Source organism: Hyla sarda, chromosome 3 (assembly GCF_029499605.1).
Source record: "Hyla sarda isolate aHylSar1 chromosome 3, aHylSar1.hap1, whole genome shotgun sequence".
NCBI classification, from domain to species: domain Eukaryota; kingdom Metazoa; phylum Chordata; class Amphibia; order Anura; family Hylidae; genus Hyla; species Hyla sarda.
The window spans coordinates 392,350,790-392,368,362 of record NC_079191.1 but is presented as its reverse complement, the minus strand read 5'-3'; the positions used below and the strand labels follow the sequence as shown (position 1 = coordinate 392,368,362).

The 17,573-nt window shown below is 45.7% G+C and overlaps 1 protein-coding gene across 8 annotated transcripts in view; it reads left to right on the top strand.

Moving 5' to 3' along the window:
• Positions 1-1,283: 1,283 nt before the first annotated feature.
• EHBP1 (EH domain binding protein 1) overlaps positions 1,284-17,573 on the top strand; it is a 430,856-nt gene continuing 414,566 nt past the window's right edge. For 2 of the 8 annotated variants that reach the window (XM_056568007.1, XM_056568003.1), the window contains exons 1-2: positions 1,287-1,564; positions 4,263-4,669. In XM_056568007.1, coding sequence (XP_056423982.1) covers positions 4,566-4,669 — 104 coding nt within the window. In that variant the 5' untranslated portion in view covers positions 1,287-1,564; positions 4,263-4,565. Of the gene's footprint in view, positions 1,565-4,262; positions 4,670-17,573 lie in introns of all 8 variants that reach the window. The other 6 variants (XM_056568008.1, XM_056568006.1, XM_056568010.1 and 3 more) reach the window with 5 other exon arrangements.

The following is a 17,573-nucleotide window of genomic DNA, read 5'->3' as shown; positions in this document are numbered from 1 at the left end:
GGGAGCTGTAGTTTTCTAACATCTGGAAAGTTGTGGGTTAGTATCAGGACATGATGGGAGTTGTGGTTTGGAAACAGCTGGACAGCAACAGGTTGGTGTCAGGGCATGATGGGAGTTGTAGTTTGGAAACAGCTATAGAGCAACGGGTTGGTGTCAGGGCATGATGGGAGTTGTAGTTTGGAAACAGCTAAAGAGCAACAGGTTGATGTCAGGGCATGATGGGAGTTGTAGTTCATAACAGCTATAGAGCAACAGGTTGGTGTCAGGGCATGATGGGAGTTGTAGTTCGGAAACAGTTATAGAGCAACAGGTTGGTGTCAGGGCATGATGGGAGTTGTAGTTTGGATACAGCTAAACAGCTGTGGGTTGGTCTCAAGACAGGATGAAAGTTGTAGTTTTTAACATCTAGAGCAGTGTTTCCCAAGCAGGATGCCTCCAGCAGTTGCCAAACTACAACTCCCAGCATGTCCGGACAGCCGAAGCATGCTGGGAGTTGTAGTTTGACAACAGCTGGCGGCTCCCTGCTTGGGAAACACTGATCTAGAGAGCCCAGGGCTAGTATCAGGACTTGATGAGAGTTTTCATGATAGGAGTTGTAGTTCGGTCTCAGGCCATGTGTGGTGCATTTTTTCAACAGCTGGAGAGCAGAATATAAGGAAACACTGCTTTAGAAACTCTTCTGCTGTTCCAGGTGTTTAGGACTACTACCCCCATCGTCCTGTACCCGCAGCTACCTCAGAGATATATATATATATATATATATATATATATATATATACATACACACAGGCTCCCTGCAGATAACGCGCAGTTCACACTCGGCAGATTTGTTGTAGCGTTTTCCTCCGCCGATAATACCTTCCATTTATGTGAATGTGGATATTTCAGATTGACAGGACAGCGGCGGAGACATTTCTACAACAAACCTGCCGCCACGTGTGAATTCACCCCACAAGAAGCCGCCAGTCCCCGCGGAGACAGAGACTACAAAGATCCTTCACCAGCGGATAAATCTCCGCAAAAAGTAATACGATTATGACTGACACGGCAAACGTCCAATCAGCGCTCTCTATACTATAAACAACGCACTGTCAATTGGCTGACTGGACCAATCACATCGCTCCTAGGAGAAGAGGCGGGCACTTCACTGCCTGACGGGTTTTTATTGAGCATAGCCCTTTAAAAAAAATAATAATAAGCCCCGCCCTCTTACAGCTGATCGCCCATTGGGATAATGGATTGAGCGACAGGCCAGCGGGCCAATCCCTGCACAGTATCCGTGCTGCTGGGTGCCCAATGTGGGAAGCGGCAGCAGTGGCGGCGGTGGAGCGGGCTGTAGCTTGCAGGGAGGGTTTTCGCACGGAGGCTTGTGCTGGAGTCCAGGGCCGGGAGCTGGTGGGGGGAGGCTGCACCTTTCTGTCTGCAGACCAATTATTCCTGGCCTGGAGGACAAGGGCTTTTGGGAAGTTGGTGTCTGCCATGGTGGGCATATTGGCATGGGTGATCCACACTACCGATCAGGGCTGAAGGATTAAATGCCCCCAGTGGGCAGGAGCAGGAGGAGGTAAGCTGATTGTATGTTATTCTTCTGCTGTGTGGCCCTGGTGATGGTGTGCTCCCTGCCCTCTCCTGTCTGTGCCCCTCTATGTGCCCATCTTGGATGCCAGGCAAGGGTTAATCAGGAGAGGCAGCAAATGACAGCTTGTAGTGACAGGAGGTGGGGGCTGGAGTAAGGGGACTCCTCTGGAGCTGCCAGACACATGTCACCAAAGTCTGGAAAAGTCACTGGACCACCACTCCATTGTACAGCGGGCACCACCACCATCAGGGTTACTAGGTCACCCCAATACTTCAGGGGTTCATGCACCTATTTATAGTGGTGACTTTTTCAAAAACTGCTACCTAGATGTGTCAGATCTGGGACTTCTGGTACCTTCTTCAGGTCCGATCTGGAACTCCTGATACCATATCCTGGTGTCATCTGGATTTTCTGATGCCATGATTAAGTCCGATCTGTTTGTTCTGGTACTGCCTTCAGGTCTGATCTGGATCTCCTGATAATGTCTTCAGGTCCGATCTGGATCTCCTGATAATGTCTTCAGGTCCGATCTGGATCTCCTGATGACGTCTTCAGGTCCGGTCTGTATCTCCTTCCTGACAACGTCTTCAGGTCCGGTCTGGATCTCCTGATGACGTCTTCAGGTTTGGTCTGGATCTCCTGATGACGTCTTCAGGTCCGGTCTGGATCTCCTGATGACGTCTTCAGGTCCGGTCTGGATCGCCTGATAACATCTTCAGGTCCGATCTGGATCTCCTGATAACATCTTCAGGTCTGGTCTGGATCTCCTGACGACGTCTTCAGGTCCGGTCTGGATCTCCTGACGACGTCTTCAGGTGTGGTCTGGATCTCCTGACGACGTCTTCAGGTCCGGTCTGGATCTCCTGACGACGTCTTCAGGTCCGGTCTGGATCTCTTGACGACGTTTTCAGGTCCGGTCTGGATCTCCTGACGACGTCTTCAGGTCCGGTCTGGATCTCCTGATGACGTCTTCAGGTCCGGTCTGGATCTCCTGACGACGTCTTCAGGTCCGGTCTGGATCTCCTGACGACGTCTTCAGGTCCGGTCTGGATCTCCTGACGACGTCTTCAGGTCCGGTCTGGATCTCCTGACGACGTCTTCAGGTCCGGTCTGGATCTCCTGACGACGTCTTCAGGTCCGGTCTGGATCTCCTGACGACGTCTTCAGGTCCGGTCTGGATCTCCTGACGACGTCTTCAGGTCCGGTCTGGATCTCCTGACGACGTCTTCAGGTCCTGTCTTTATCTCCTGACGACGTCTTCAGGTCCGGTCTGGATCTCCTGACGACGTCTTCAGGTCCGGTCTGGATTTCCTGACGACGTCTTCAGGTCCGGTCTGGATCTCCTGACGACGTCTTCAGGTCCTGTCTTTATCTCCTGACGACGTCTTCAGGTCCGGTCTGGATCTCCTGACGACGTCTTCAGGTCCGGTCTGGATCTCCTGACGACGTCTTCAGGTCCTGTCTTTATCTCCTGACGACGTCTTCAGGTCCGGTCTGGATCTCATGACGACGTCTTCAGGTCTGATCTTGGTCTTCTGATTCCATATTCGATCTGGATGTCCAAAAAACACCATCCAGGTCCAGTATGGGTCTTCGAATACTAAATCTAGGTCTGATCTGAGTGTTCTGAAACCTTCTTCAAGTACGATTTAGAAATCCTGATATAATATTTATGTCCTGTCTGGGCTTTCTGCAACCATATCCAGATCTGTTCTGGGTGTCCTGATACCATATTTAGCACCAATATCAGTCTTTTGATACCATCTTGGAGTCCTATCTGGATTTTCTGATACTGTATTCAGCTCCAATCCAGGTCTTTTGATACCATGTTTAGGTCCGATCCGGGTCCTTTGAGAGTATCTTTAGGTCCAGTCCGGGTCTCCTGATACTGTTTTTAGTTCTGATCTAAGTCTCCTGATACTGTCTTCAGGTCCGATCTGGATTCCATATCCAGGTCTAGACTGTTTGTCCTGATTCCAGGTCCACTCTGGGTGTCATGATACTATCTACAGTAGTGTTTTCCAAACAGTGAGCGTCCAGCTGTTGCAAAACTACAACTCCCAGCATGTCCGGACAGCCGAAGGCTGTCCGGACATGCTGGTAGTTGTAGTTTCGCAACAGCTAGGGACACACTATTTTAAAAACGCTGGTCTAGAGTTTCGCTTTGGGTCTCCTAATAATGTATTCAGCCTCTTTTAGACCCAGCGCTCTTCTCAATGTTGCCCTATCACGTGAGTCTGGGTTCACACTAGCGTCAATACGGACACGTTTTTGCCTCCATATTTCAGCCACTAGTCTGCTGACCCGAACTGACAGCGGGGATGCAAAAATGCATGCATATTGTGCTAGTGTGAACCCAGCCTGAGAGGCCGAGCCAGGGAGCTTCATTGCACAATGTTCTAATTCTGGTCGGAGGGGATGATCCACAATCCAGATGATGGGAGGTGGATCTCTCCGGTAACATTGTAGTGAGCCGTATAGGTTGCAGGAAGGTGTCGCTGATCCCTTTTACGTCCTGTTGATCTGCAGTCGATTCACCCCGTGCACTACGTTGTGGGAGGGGACGTTGCACAGACTGTACGTACCCTTTGTAAGCCGTCACGCCGGACCTGTACATTGCTGCATGATGTCAAATATTAACAGCTCCGTTTCCCCCTTTCCTTCTCCTTTGTCTTTTCCCTAGTCTAGCTCTACAGAGTCCACGTCATTTCGCCTGGGAGGAGGCCTGACTTTCCATGCACTGGGGACTTCCTTTCCATCAGCCATGCCGGAGTCTCCTGAGCTGGCTGTCTGCCTTATAAAGGGGGATCTGCTGCCGCCTGCGCTGAGCGCTGCTGGACCACAGCCACTGTTTGGCCACCTCCGTCTTCCCATGCAGACCACCTTGTAAAGCTGCTTGGATTGGATTCCTAGAGAAAAGACATCATCTTTTTTATTTTTATTTCCCCCCCGTTTTATTCTCCCCCCAAGCCGTTCCCCGGATATCATGGCTTCAGTGTGGAAGAGGTTGCAGCGTGTGGGCAAACATGCCTCAAAGTTTCAGTTCGTGGCATCGTATCAGGAGCTGATGGTGGAATGCACTAAGAAATGGTCAGTAACACCCCCCCCCCCCCCCCTATCCTTAGTTTATGATGCTGTCTGTTGAATGGTTGCCGGGAAGGCACACACCACACACAGCCGCTAACCTCAAACAGCACGTTGTGTACAGAAGCCAAGAAAATTCCCACGCTCCGGAAGTCTCACTTGCTGTCAGGGTTCCTTTCTTGACACATTGCCCTCACAGAGTCTTCAGAGGAGCGCAACCATTGTGTGGCCCATGGCATCATTGTCTGCTCGGGGCTCGCTGGTCTGCGGCGTGTCGTAATTGAATTTATTTGTGCTGTCGAAAGGGGGAGTTGTCTCCGAAATAGCAAAAAAGAAAAGGTGGTTTGTGCAAGACTGAATCGGTCTAGTTTATTATTGTAATTCGGGGGCTAAACAGATGTTCCTGTACCCATTCTCATCCATACAGCACAGTCTATGGCAGTGGTTTCTAGAGATGAGCAAAGTTACAGCGATTCTATTCGTCACGAACTTCTCGGCTCAGCGTTTTCTGACTTTATCCTGCATAAATGAGTTCAGCTTTCAGGTGCTCCGGTGGCTTGGAAAAGGTGGATACAGTCCTAGGAGAGAGTCTCCAGCCCACCGGAGCACCTGAAAGCTGAACTCATTTACGCAGGATAAAGTCAGAAAACGCTGAGCCGAGAAGTTCATGACGAATTGAATCACTGTAACTTCGCTCATCTCTAGTGGTTTCTAAATGTTGGCAGTCTGGGCATGCTGGGAGTTGTAGTTTTGCGACAGCTGGAGGTCCACAGTTAGGAGACCACTGGTTTATGGTATCTAACATAGTCTATGGCAGTGGTTATGAAACTGTGGACTTCCAGCTGTTGCAAAACTACAACTCCAAGCATGCCTGCCGTTGGCTGTCCAGGCATCCTTGGAGTTGTAGTTTTGCAACAGCTGGTTGTCCACTGGATTATGGCAGTGGTTTCCAAACTATGGACTTCCAGCTGTTGCAAAACTACAACTTCCAGCATGTTGGCTGTCCGTGCATGCTAGGAGTTGTAGTTTTGCAACAGCTGGAGGTCCAGAGTTTGGAGAACAAAGTAATAGAGCATGAGGAAACGGACTGTCTGGGATAAAACTTTTAACGCCCAATGGACTTTGCTGGAAGTTAAAGTTTTGCAACAGCTGGAGGTCCACAGTTTGGAGACCACTGGTGCACATTCACTAGAGCAAAATGTGGCATAATTCTGGAGCATGGCAACTGGGATACATTCATTATGCAGAGTGCACCAAAAAATGTGCCTCAGCAGACAAGGGGGCGTAACGGGAAGAGGCGTGGCTGAAAATCCGATGCCATATGCTAAAATCTTTAACATGCTACCTTTGCCTAAAGTAATCCAACTAATCCTATACTAGTCAGTGTAAACATGTAGTAGACAGTCTACAGATGCGGTAGATTTATCAGTCGCCTATGTGATTGATCTAGTGCACGTGTAGTGTGTCCGTCTGTGCTAAGTGTAAGGGCTCGTTCACACTACAGAATTACAGCAAGGAAGTTCCATGTGGATTACGCCTGCAGAGCCTCCCATTGATGACTATGGGATTTTGCTGCTCAGTTCACAGCTGTTGATTGTCCAGACATGCTGGGAGTTGTAGTTTTGCAACAGCTGGAGGTCCACAGTTTGGAGACCACTGGTTTATGGTGTCTTGCCGTTTATACGTTCGTTAAAAAAATCGAGGTTGCCGTATCTATCATGCACCACTTAATTCTTGACAAATTTGTTTGATAACTATGCAAAGCTGCTTAGGCCATGTTCACATGGGGCGGAAAAGCTACATGTTTTACTCGGCTTTTATGCATTTCTCTGCAGTGCAAATCTGCAACATTGTGTGAATTTGGTTGCAGGTTGGTTGCTGTGGATTAACCTTTGAAATCTGAAAAAGAAAGAAGCCCATAGAGGAATGATAATAACTAAGTCTAAGGCACAGTTCACACTATAGAAATTCTGCCGAAATGTCACTTACAGCTGCCTCCTCCAGAATCAGTGCTTAAAGGGGTACGCCGCTGTATATCCAGCACGGCACCCTGTCATTCAGTGTATGGAGGGAACTCCGATCCGTGCCCGATGACTGGCGATGCGGCCGCCGCGCCCCCGTCATTGACTTCTATGGGAGGAGGCGTGACGTCATAGCCGTTATGCCTCCTCCCATTAACGTGAATGGAGGGGGCATGGCGTGACGTCACGAACGTGGAAGCTGCAAGCTTCCGCGATCTTGACTCCGGCGCTGTCGGTACAGAGATCGTGGGGGTCCCCAGTGGCGGGACCCCTGCCATCTAACATCTTATGTCCTATCCTTTGGATAGGGGATAAGATGTTTGCGGCAGAATACCCCTTTAATTTTCCCGGCAGATTGCAGTTAACGCTATCCCCATCATTACAGCGCAGTGCTGGGACTTCCCGTCTGTAGTGTGAACTGAGCAGCAGAATCTCATTGAGATTAATGAGTCTGCTGCGAGCAAAATCCATGTGGGATACAGATCATACCTTTCAATGTTGTGTCAAGATTAAAGGGGTACTCCGGTGGAAAACTTTTTTTTTTTTTTTTTTTAAATCAACTGGTGCCAGAGAGTTAAACAGATTTGTAAATTACTTCTATTAAAAAATCTTAATCGTTCCAGGACTTATTAGCTGCTGAATACTACAGAGGAAATGTTCTTTTTGGAACACGGAGCTCTCTGCTGACATCACGAGCACAGTGCTCTCTGCTGACATATCTGTCCATTTTCGGAACTGTCCAGAGCAGCATATGTTTGCTATGGGGATTTTCTCCTACTCTGGACAGGTCTTAAAATGGACAGAGATGTCAGCAGAGAGTACTGTGCTCGTGATTCAGCAGAGAGCTCTGTGTTCCAAAAGGAAAATAATTTTCTTTTTGAATTTTCTTTCTATCTCACCACAGGGCTCTCTGCTGACACCTCTGTTCATTTTAGGAAATGTCCAGAGTATGAGCAAATCCCCATAGAAAACCTATCCTGCTCTGGACAGTTCCTAAAATGGACAAAGGTGTCAGCAGAGAGCATTGTGGTCAGACAGAAAGGAAATTAAAAAAGAAAGGAACTTCCTGTGGATCATAACAGCAACTGATAAGTACTGGAAGGATTAAGATTTTTTTTAAATAGAAGTAATTTACATATCTGTTTAACTTTCTGGCACCAGTTGATTTAAAAAATAAGTTTTCCACCGGAGTACCCCTTTTAAGTGTCAAAGAGGAAGGGCCTAAGGTCTGTTGTGCTCTAGGGCTACAAAGCCTCTGTTGTCAATTCCTGCCCTCACTTCTGGATAGACGGGCAGGGTGCAACTTACAACATCGAGCCCCGGTCAAATCCTGCACATATGCCTTTGTCTTGCATCGTGGCACAGTTGCGGTGAGTTACCGAAGCCATTGCTTAAAGGGGAAATTTCAGTATTTGCAAAAAAAAAAAAAAAAACTATATGCTGCCGGAACAGGCAAAATAGAAAAATTCTTACCCTGGCGGCACACGAGCTGTGAGTGTGACAAATTTGACAGGCGCATCAGTAGCTCACCACATCTCACAATACGAAACAATGGCGCGTGAGCAGGATTTGGCCAGGGCTCGGTGCTGTACTCTGAGTGCTGTTCTGCCTGTCTATCAAGGAGCGAGAGGGCAGGGATTGACATCACAGAGGCACAGTAGACCTTAGGCCCCGCCTCTTTGACACTTAAAACAGCTATTTTTGGCTAAATAAAGGCTCCAACACAACAGTATGAGTCTGTATCCTTTTAAGCGAATTTATGGGTGACTCATTTGCTTGAAATATCCCTTTTAATGTAATGGCTTGCCCACGCTGGCGCAGTCGACTGTTACACGTCTATGACGGTATTACAGAATCCATGATTGTTCTATGTGGATGTGCGTGTGGTCAGTGGCATGGACCTCTCATCTAAGTCACTATATATATATATATATATATATATATATATATATATATATATATAGCAGTGTTTCCCAACCAGGGTGTCTCCAGCTGTTGCAAAACTACAACTTCCAGCATGCCCGGACAGCCAAAGGCTGTCCGGGCATGCTGGGAGTTGTAGTTTTGCAACAGCTGGAGGCACACTAATTGCTGGAGACAACAGCTGGAGGCACACTAACTATTACTGCTATGTACCAGCTCCTAGCCTTGCTCAAATAACTTCTTTCTTTTGTTACGACACAGAGCCGCACTACCTCTTAGAGTGAACATTTTATAACCCTCCTGATGCCCCTCTTTTGCTATATGGAGGTTTGTTTATATGGAGGCTAGCATATAAGAAAGAAATCCTAGCTTACCCCATTATATTGCATTTGAAATAATTATTTCCCACAAAGCAGATAACAGAAAGTGTACAGATCTAGAATTGGCTCCTGAAGAATCTGCTGATCACGGCGTGTTTTCCCTGGAAAGCATAGATTTCTAATGCAGCGACTGCAGGGGAATGAATGGCAAGGTGCCCATGTGCGTATGAAGTTTTGTTTGGCGACTCCTCAAGGTTTTGTCAAAAATTTGTTGGTAAAATGATGGAGACCCCATTATGATCAGCGGGTACCACGGGGGTCCATCATGTGACCGATGCGCCAATGCTTTCCATTTTATGTTTTGCTGTTTCTTTTGTCAGAAATCGAAAAAGCTGACCCGGGTGTAAACCTAGCCTTATTTGCATGTGGTATAGTATATTCGCCAAATCTGTATGCTAAAAAAAATGGCGTGCACAACTAAAAGCTAGGCCCTTATAACATGCAGTATACTCGTATGAGGATTGAGCCAAACCTGCTGCACGAGGGTGTGGTTTCCCCAGTCGCCGCGCAAAACTTCATACAATTGTGCAAATGACAGGAAGCTCCTTAGTAGTGCAAAAAAGAATGAAAAGCTCACACTCATTCCTACACCAGCCGCTCACTTTAGAACATTTGCGCAAGTAATAGATTCAGCGCACAAACCAGGGCATCTGTAAACCCTCCCCCCCACCGGAAGAGCACAATAAGAAAAATGACGTAGCCATTTAAATTAGAGCAATATTTCAGCGCAATGTGCAAAGTCAATGTGCAAAATAAAAGCACACTGCGCATGCAGGTTCATGGCAATTGATAAACCCCTATAAGGGTAGGTTCACACCACGTTTTTGCAATACAGTTTTTTTATCAGGTTTTTATAAAAAAACGGATTCCTCAAAACCTGACTAAACTGTATCAAAACGTGTGAATAAAGTTTTATCTGTATACAGTTTGAAAAGTGATGTCCGGTTGCATCCGTTTTTTTTAAGAAAAAAAACGTATCCGTTTTGATTTTTTCACTCCATTATGAATAAAGTTTCACTTGTTTGATTGAAATTCCCCAAATACCTGAGCAAAGCCAAAAAACCGTATGGTGAAAACTGGATGGAACCGTACGCACATACATTTCTGTACGGTTCCTATTGTCTCCCATGTTAAAAAAAAATAAAATAAAAAAACAACACGTATACAGGTTAATACGGTTTTTCACCCGGACCAAAAACCGTGGTAGACCACGGTTTTCTGTCCAGAAAAAAAGTAAAAAACTGTGTAGTTTGAAAAACTGAGACACCCGTATACAATATGGTGCATACGGTTTTGAATGGAAAGTCTATGGCCACGGTTTGCTGTACGGTTGCATATTTATTTATTTTTTATTTTTTTTAAACCGTATCCAAAAACTGTATAGAAAAATTGTGGTGTGAACCCACCCTAAGTATTGTAGTGGCTTATGAAGGCGGTATGTTTCCAGAGTGGATTGTTCAGGCGGTGTATTACTTCTGATTGTGTGTGTGTGTGTGTGTGTGTTTTTTTTTATTTTATTATTTTTTTTTTTTAAAGTTTTTTATTTAGTTTTATTTTAGTTCTTCAGGTAGACGCAGCATACAGCTATGCATTAGTGGTATTTTTGTAGAGCAAGGGAAACCTTTGGCAACCAATAGGTTATTGTGGTGTTGACTGCATCGGGCAGCAAAAGAAAAGCATGCTGGGAGATTTCGTTCAATTATAGATGAGCTGCTACAGGTTTCCTGCCTGTTTTGCAGTTTTAATTCACTGCTGTGTCATTATGCTGTTTTGCTGTATAAAAAAAATAAAATAAAACAAAAACATTGTTTAAAATGCATTGGGCATTGAGACCTTGTTCACATGGTGGAAATTCCGTGCAGAATATGGCAGAAAATTTCCGTCAGAAATTCTGTTGCAGCAGAGCCGTATTGTTTATAATGGGATTCTGCTGCACCTCGCACCTGGCGGATTTTGCGCTCCGGAATTGAAATTCACATTCTGTCCCCCACAGAAAAAATTGACTTGTCATTTCTTTCAGAGGAATCCAATCTGAAATGCGTTGCTGTCTTGTTGGTCGGCACTTGCCGCGGATGGAATGTCCGGCCAGGATATTCCTCAAAAAATTATGCGTGTGAACATTACCTTAAAGAGTACCGTATATACTCGAGTATAAGCCGTCCCCAATATAAACCGAGGCCCCTAATTTCACCCCAAAAACCCAGGAAAAGTTATTGACTCGACTATAAGCCTAGGGTGGGAAATACATCATCCCCCCCCCCATGTCATCACCCAGACCCCCGTCATCATCCCCCACCTTCATCATCCAGACCCCCGTCATCATCCAGACCCCCGTCATTATCACCCCCCCCTCATCATCATCCCCCCCCCCCCCCCCATCATCACCGCCTGTCAATCTTGGGCCTTCGTCATCATCCAGACCCCCCTTTTGTTTTCTACCCACCCTTCCTTCCCACCGAGGGGAGTTGAGTAGAAAACAAAAGGCGGGGTCTGGATGATGACGAAGGCCCCGCAGTGGTCTTCAACCTGCGGATCTCCAGATGTTTCAAAACTACAACTCCCAGCATGCCCGGACAGCCGATGGCTGTCCGGGCATGCTGGTAGTTGTAGTTTTGAAACATCTGGAGGTCAGCAGGTTGAAGACCACTGGAAGGGATTGACAGGTGGAGATGGACGGCCGGGACCATTCCCTTACAGCTAAAGCCAGAAACGTTTTTTTTGTTCACTCGAGTATAAGCCGAGGGGGGGCGTTTTCAGCACGAAAAATCGTGCTGAAAAACTCTGCTTATACTCGAGTATATAAGGTACCTGCCACCATCTCCATTGCTTTATATTATGCTGCTGGTATGTTGCCCTCTTTATTACTTGGACCCCTAACCCCCCCACAGTTTTTCTTTTTCATTTTTGCCCAGTATTTCCTTCATAATCCTCTTTCATAGCTTGCTCACTGCAGGCAGTGTTCCGTATAGCTGAGGCGCGCCATGCAGTGTGCACTGCGCTCGCCCCCGTCTGTCTGATTGGCAGGCAGGGATCTGCGCTGTGCTCATCAATGTCCAGGCTGCACTATGAGAGTTAGGACTCATGCATGAGTCTGAACTCTATGAGAGACTTGCGGTTGGGACATGTAGGGAGACACCTAGTGGTCAGTTTTTACAAGTCAAAATAAATATATAAATCTAATTTTTTATTATTATTTTTTTTTAATGACATGGTATTAGAAAGTTGTTTCTAATACAATAATTAACATATAAAACGTTTTTGTGATGACAGGTCTTTAATGTGTTGTCCCTGACAGCCTCTTACCTCATGCTCCGACCTTTGTTCTCCAAACGTTGGCCCTCCAGATATTGCAAAACAGATGTTGCAGCCGTTGGCTGTCCAGGCTTGCTGGGAGTTGTAGTTTTGCAACATCTAGAGGTCCGCAGTTTTAAGACCACTGTTTTATGATGTTCATTGCGTTTTACTATACTATAATAGTCAGGTCCCTTGAAAGAGTAGATATCCCTCTTTGGGACTCTCTGCAGTACAATACAGTTTACATGGTTTCCCATTAATTTGTTATACACCGTTTACATTTCCTATATAGTAGTAATATATATTGCCCAATGCCCATAGGTATATGTATCTGTGCGCAGGCCATTGAATAGAGATGAGCGAACTTACAGTAAATTCGATTCGTCACGAACTTCTCGGCTCGGCAGTTGATGACTTATCCTGCGTAAATTAGTTCAGCTTTCCGGTGCTCCGGTGGGCTGGAAAAGGTGGATACAGTCCTAGGAAAGAGTCTCCTAGGAATGTATCCACCTTTTCCAGCCCACGGGAGCACCTGAAAGCTGAACTAATTTATGCAGGAAAAGTCATCAACTGCCGAGCCGAGAAGTTCGTGACGAATCGAATTTACTGTAAGTTCGCTCATCTCTACCATTGAAGTTGGGCCCATGCCTGTTTTGACAGATTGCCGACATATACAAGCCTTAAAAGGCCTTTAGGATACGTTCACACGTACAGGATCCTGCGCAGATTCGATGCGCAGGATTTGTAACTGCAGATTAGAAGCTGCGCTCAGTCATATAGTTTACATTGAAATCTGCAGCAGAAAATCCAGCGCATCAAATCTGCGTATGTGTGAATGTATCCTAAATGTAACCAGGCCCATATATTTGGGGTTAACATTGGCGGGCTGTTAAAAAGGGATGTCTATGTATAAATCATGGCGTGCTGACATTGGGTTTCAGTCAATTTCCTGAATGTAGATGTTTGTTTTGTGGGAAGTCCTGCAAAATGCTGGAAGTTGAAATTTTGGCATGCACGGTGTTGCATGAACTGGTGCCAGAAAGTTTAAACAGATTTGTAAATTACTTCTATTAAAAATTCTTAATCCTTCCAGTACTTATCAGTTGCTGTTATGATTCACAGGAAGTTCTTTTCTTTTTGAATTTCCTTTCTGTCTGACCACAGTGCTCTCTTCTGACGCCTCAATTTTAGGAACTGTCCAGAGCAGGAGAGGTTTTCTATGGGGATTTGCTCCTATTCTGGACAGTTTCTGACATGGACAGAGGTGTCAGCAGAGAGCACTGTGGTCAGACAGAAAGGAAATAAAAAATTAAAAAAAGAACTTCCTGTGGATCATAACAGCAGCTGATTTATTTTTTATTTTTATAGAAGTAATTTACAAATCTGAATTTGGGTAGAATACAGACATGGTGCACATCTACAATCTTGTATAATGATCTGATTGCTTCTCAGCATAATATCAAAAACTAACAGGTTGTTAGTATACATTTTTGATCAAAAAGTACAAGCCCACTCGCCACTTCAAGGCCACCTATTTAGAGTGGGTCCCTAACGTCCCTAGCATAAAATGGCGTAGCACCGGGCGGCGACCACCACCGCCGCGACACAGATGCCCATGGGGGGGGGGGGGAGCGACCCACTGGCAGAGCGGCCCCAATGCCTCTCTAATTTACAAATCAGTTTAACTTTTTGGCACCAGTTGATTTAAAAAATAAAAAAAAAAGTTTTTCCAGTGGAGTACACCTTTTTAACCCCTTGAGGACCAAGGGCGTACAGGTACGCCCTTGGACCTGCTCTCCTGATATAACGCGGGGTTACACAGTAACCCCGCGTCATATCACGGCGGGCCCGGAGTCATAGTGAAGCCGGGACCCGCCTCTAATAGCGCGCAGTGCCGATCGCGGCACCGCGCGCTATTAACCGTTTAGCCGCGCGCCTAAAAGTGAAACTGAAAGTGGCCGGCTAGCTAAGTCGGGCTGTTCGGGATAGCCGCGGCTAATCGCGGCATCCCGAACAGCTGACAGGACATCGGGAGGGCCCCTACCTGCCTCCTCGCTGTCCGATCGCCGAATGACTGCTCAGTGCCTGAGATCCAGGCATGAGCAGTCATGCGGCAGAATCGTTGATCACTGGTTTCTTATGAGAAACCAGTGATCAATGATGATGAGTGTGTGCAGTGTTATAGGTCCCTATGGGAGCTATAACACTGCAAAAAAAAAGTGGAAAAAAAAAGTGAATAAAGATCATTTAACTCCTCCCCTATTAAAAGTTTGAATCGCCCCCCTTTTCCAATAAAAAAAAAAACACAGTGTAAATAAAAAGAAAAATGAACATATATGGTATCACCGCGTGCGGAAATGTCCGAATTATAAAAATATATCGTTAATTAAACCGCTCGGTCAATGGCGTGCGCGCAAAAAATTCCAAAGTCCAAAATAGTGCATTTTTGGTCACTTTTTATATAATTTAAAAATGAATAAAAAGCGATCAATAAGTCCTATCAATGCAAAAATTGTACCGTTAAAAACTTCAGATCACGGCACAAAAAATGAGCCCTCATACTGCCCCATACACGGAAAAATAAAAAAGTTATAGGGGTCAGAAGATGACAATTTTAAAAGTATTCATTTTCCTGCATGTAGTTATGATTTTTTCCAGAAGTCGGAAAAAAATCAAATCTATATAAGTAGGGTATCATTTTAATCGTATGGACCTACAGAATAAAGATAAGGTGTCACTTTTACCGAAAAATGTACTACATAGAAACGGAAGCCCCCAAAAGTTACAAAACTGCGTTTTTTTTTCAATTTTGTCACACAATGATTTTTCTTCCCGTTTCACCGTAGATTTTTGGGCAAAATGACTGACGTCATTACAAAGTAGAATTGGTGGCGCAAAAAATAAGCCATCATATGGATTTTTAGGTGCAAAATTGAAAGAGTTATGATTTTTTAAAGGCAAGGAGCAAAAAACGAAAATGCAAAAACGCAAAAACCCCCGGTCCTTAAGGGGGGTTAAAGGAGTAATCCAGAATAGGAAAATTGTACTCCATACTGCCAGCAGTAAAAAAATAGAGGTACATACCTTCCTTCGCTCCCCCGGTGGCTCCGGTCTCCGCCGCAATCCTCTTCCTGGTTGCCAGTGGTCGGCAAGTCATACTGCGCTCAGCCAACCAACGGCCGCAGCGAAGTCACGACGCGGCTGGCGATAGGCTGAGCGGCAGTGTGACGTTTTCGGCCCCGGCAGCAGGTGCCGGGAAGGAAGACGTCACACTGCCTTCTGTATGCTCCAGAGGAAATTCTTTTCCTTTTTGAATTTCTTTTTTGTCTTGTCCACAGTGCTCTTTGCTGACACCTCTGTCCGTGTCAGGAACTGTCCAGAGTAGCATATGAGGATTTTCTCCTGCTCCGGACAGTTCCTGATACGGGCATCCAGGTGTCAGCAGAGAGCACTGTGGACAAGACAAAAAAGTTCAAAAAGAAAATAATTTTCTCTGTAGCATACAGCTGCTAAAAAGTACTGGAAGGATAAAGATTTTTTTAATAGAAGTCAATTTACAAATCTGTTTAACTTTCTGGCGCCAGTTGATTTAAAAAAAAAATAAAAATAAAATGTTTTCCACTGGAGCACCCCTTTAAGTTATTTTTATGAAAGTCTTTCCAAGTGGTTGCGTGCAAAAAAAAAGTGCAGAAAAACACATTCCTGTGTATAAAACTAGCGTGTTGTATCTAAAAGAAATGCCGTGTACTTTTTTTTTATTGGCAGTAGTAATTATGACTGTTACTGCATGAGCACCGTCAAGTGTTTTGATGGGTAAAACTGCAGTGCATCCCAAAAAACTGAGTGTGAACATAGCCGTAGAGCTATAGGTTAAGCACCACTGCTCTTAGGCCTATACAGTTGTCCCTCAAGTTACAATATTAATTGGTTCCAGGACGACCATTGTATGATGAAACCATTGTATGTTGAGACCATAACTCTATGGAAACCTGGTAATTGGTTCTGAAGCCCCAAAATATCATCCAAAAATAGGAAAAAGTGAGGATTAAAGAAAAATAAGTAGATAACTAATACAGATAAAGCAAATCCTTACATAGAAAAGTAATGAAGATCTGCTGGGAGCTGTAATCACTGTCTATGTCAGTGTTTCCCAAGCAGGGAGCCTCCATCTGTTGCAAAACTACAACTCCCAGCATGCCCGGACAGCCAACGGCTGTCCGGGCATGCTGGGAGTTGTAGTTTTGCAACAGCTGGAGGCACCCTGGTTGGAAAACAATGGTTTATGTAGAGGACAGGAGCTTCTTCAGGGTCCTATACAGTACTCACAGTGTCCCAAATGGAGCCGCCCTTACTTGGTGTCCAAAAGGAGCAGCTAACCCTGGCACAGGTAAGGAGTGGTGCAGAACTTTTAGTTCCTCCCTGTACTGCGGGGGGCGCTACCAGACCACCAGTCGGTGCATGCACTTCAGTAATACAGGCGATTTACCAGTGAATGCCCATTCTGATTGGTCTGTTCCTCCAGTTGTGACACGTTTCACAGATCCTGACTGTCTGTACATTGTATGTTGAGTCTGGTTTCAGGTTACGATGGTCCAGAAAAGACCATTGTATGTTGAAACTATTGTATGTTGAGGCCATTGTAAGTTGAGGGATCACTGTACTAGTTTCTATAGTTGTATATGTGTAAAATGAAGCCTCCCAGTCCATCTATTCACCCACTGGACTGTCTTCACTAATCTCCACGCTCCATGTCATTTACATCCTTGGTAATCCAATCCTATACGTGTTTGTTTTCTTTTCAACACTTTCTTAAATAGTTTTTTCTCCATTGACTGACTGTTGCCTAGCAACAGCATCCAGTGACTCCACCAGATCTCCATAGACCATAGAGGCAGGAGATGACAGTCGTACACTTGTGTATGCTCAGGCCCTAGCTCGGACTGACTCTATACAAAACTTTAAAGAGTAGCTCCCACCATCTCACATTTATTTTACTCTGTCCCTACCTATAGGTAATCTATCCCTAACCCCCTCCCTGCCTTTAAAACATTTTTTTGGCACTCACATAGCGGTCATCTGCACGTCTTCTTGCTCCCTGCTCGTTCCTCTACCGGAAGCCGGCTTTCCCAGCAGGCGCACGTCACTGACGCCTGCTAGGCAAAGACTTCCGCCCTCACTTCATCTATGCTGCGCTCGCGTAGGGAGCGCGCATAGATGATCTGCCAATCGCATGGCAGGCTGCTCCGGGGTCTCCTCCTCCCTGTTTATCTGTACATGTGATACCCGGGGAGG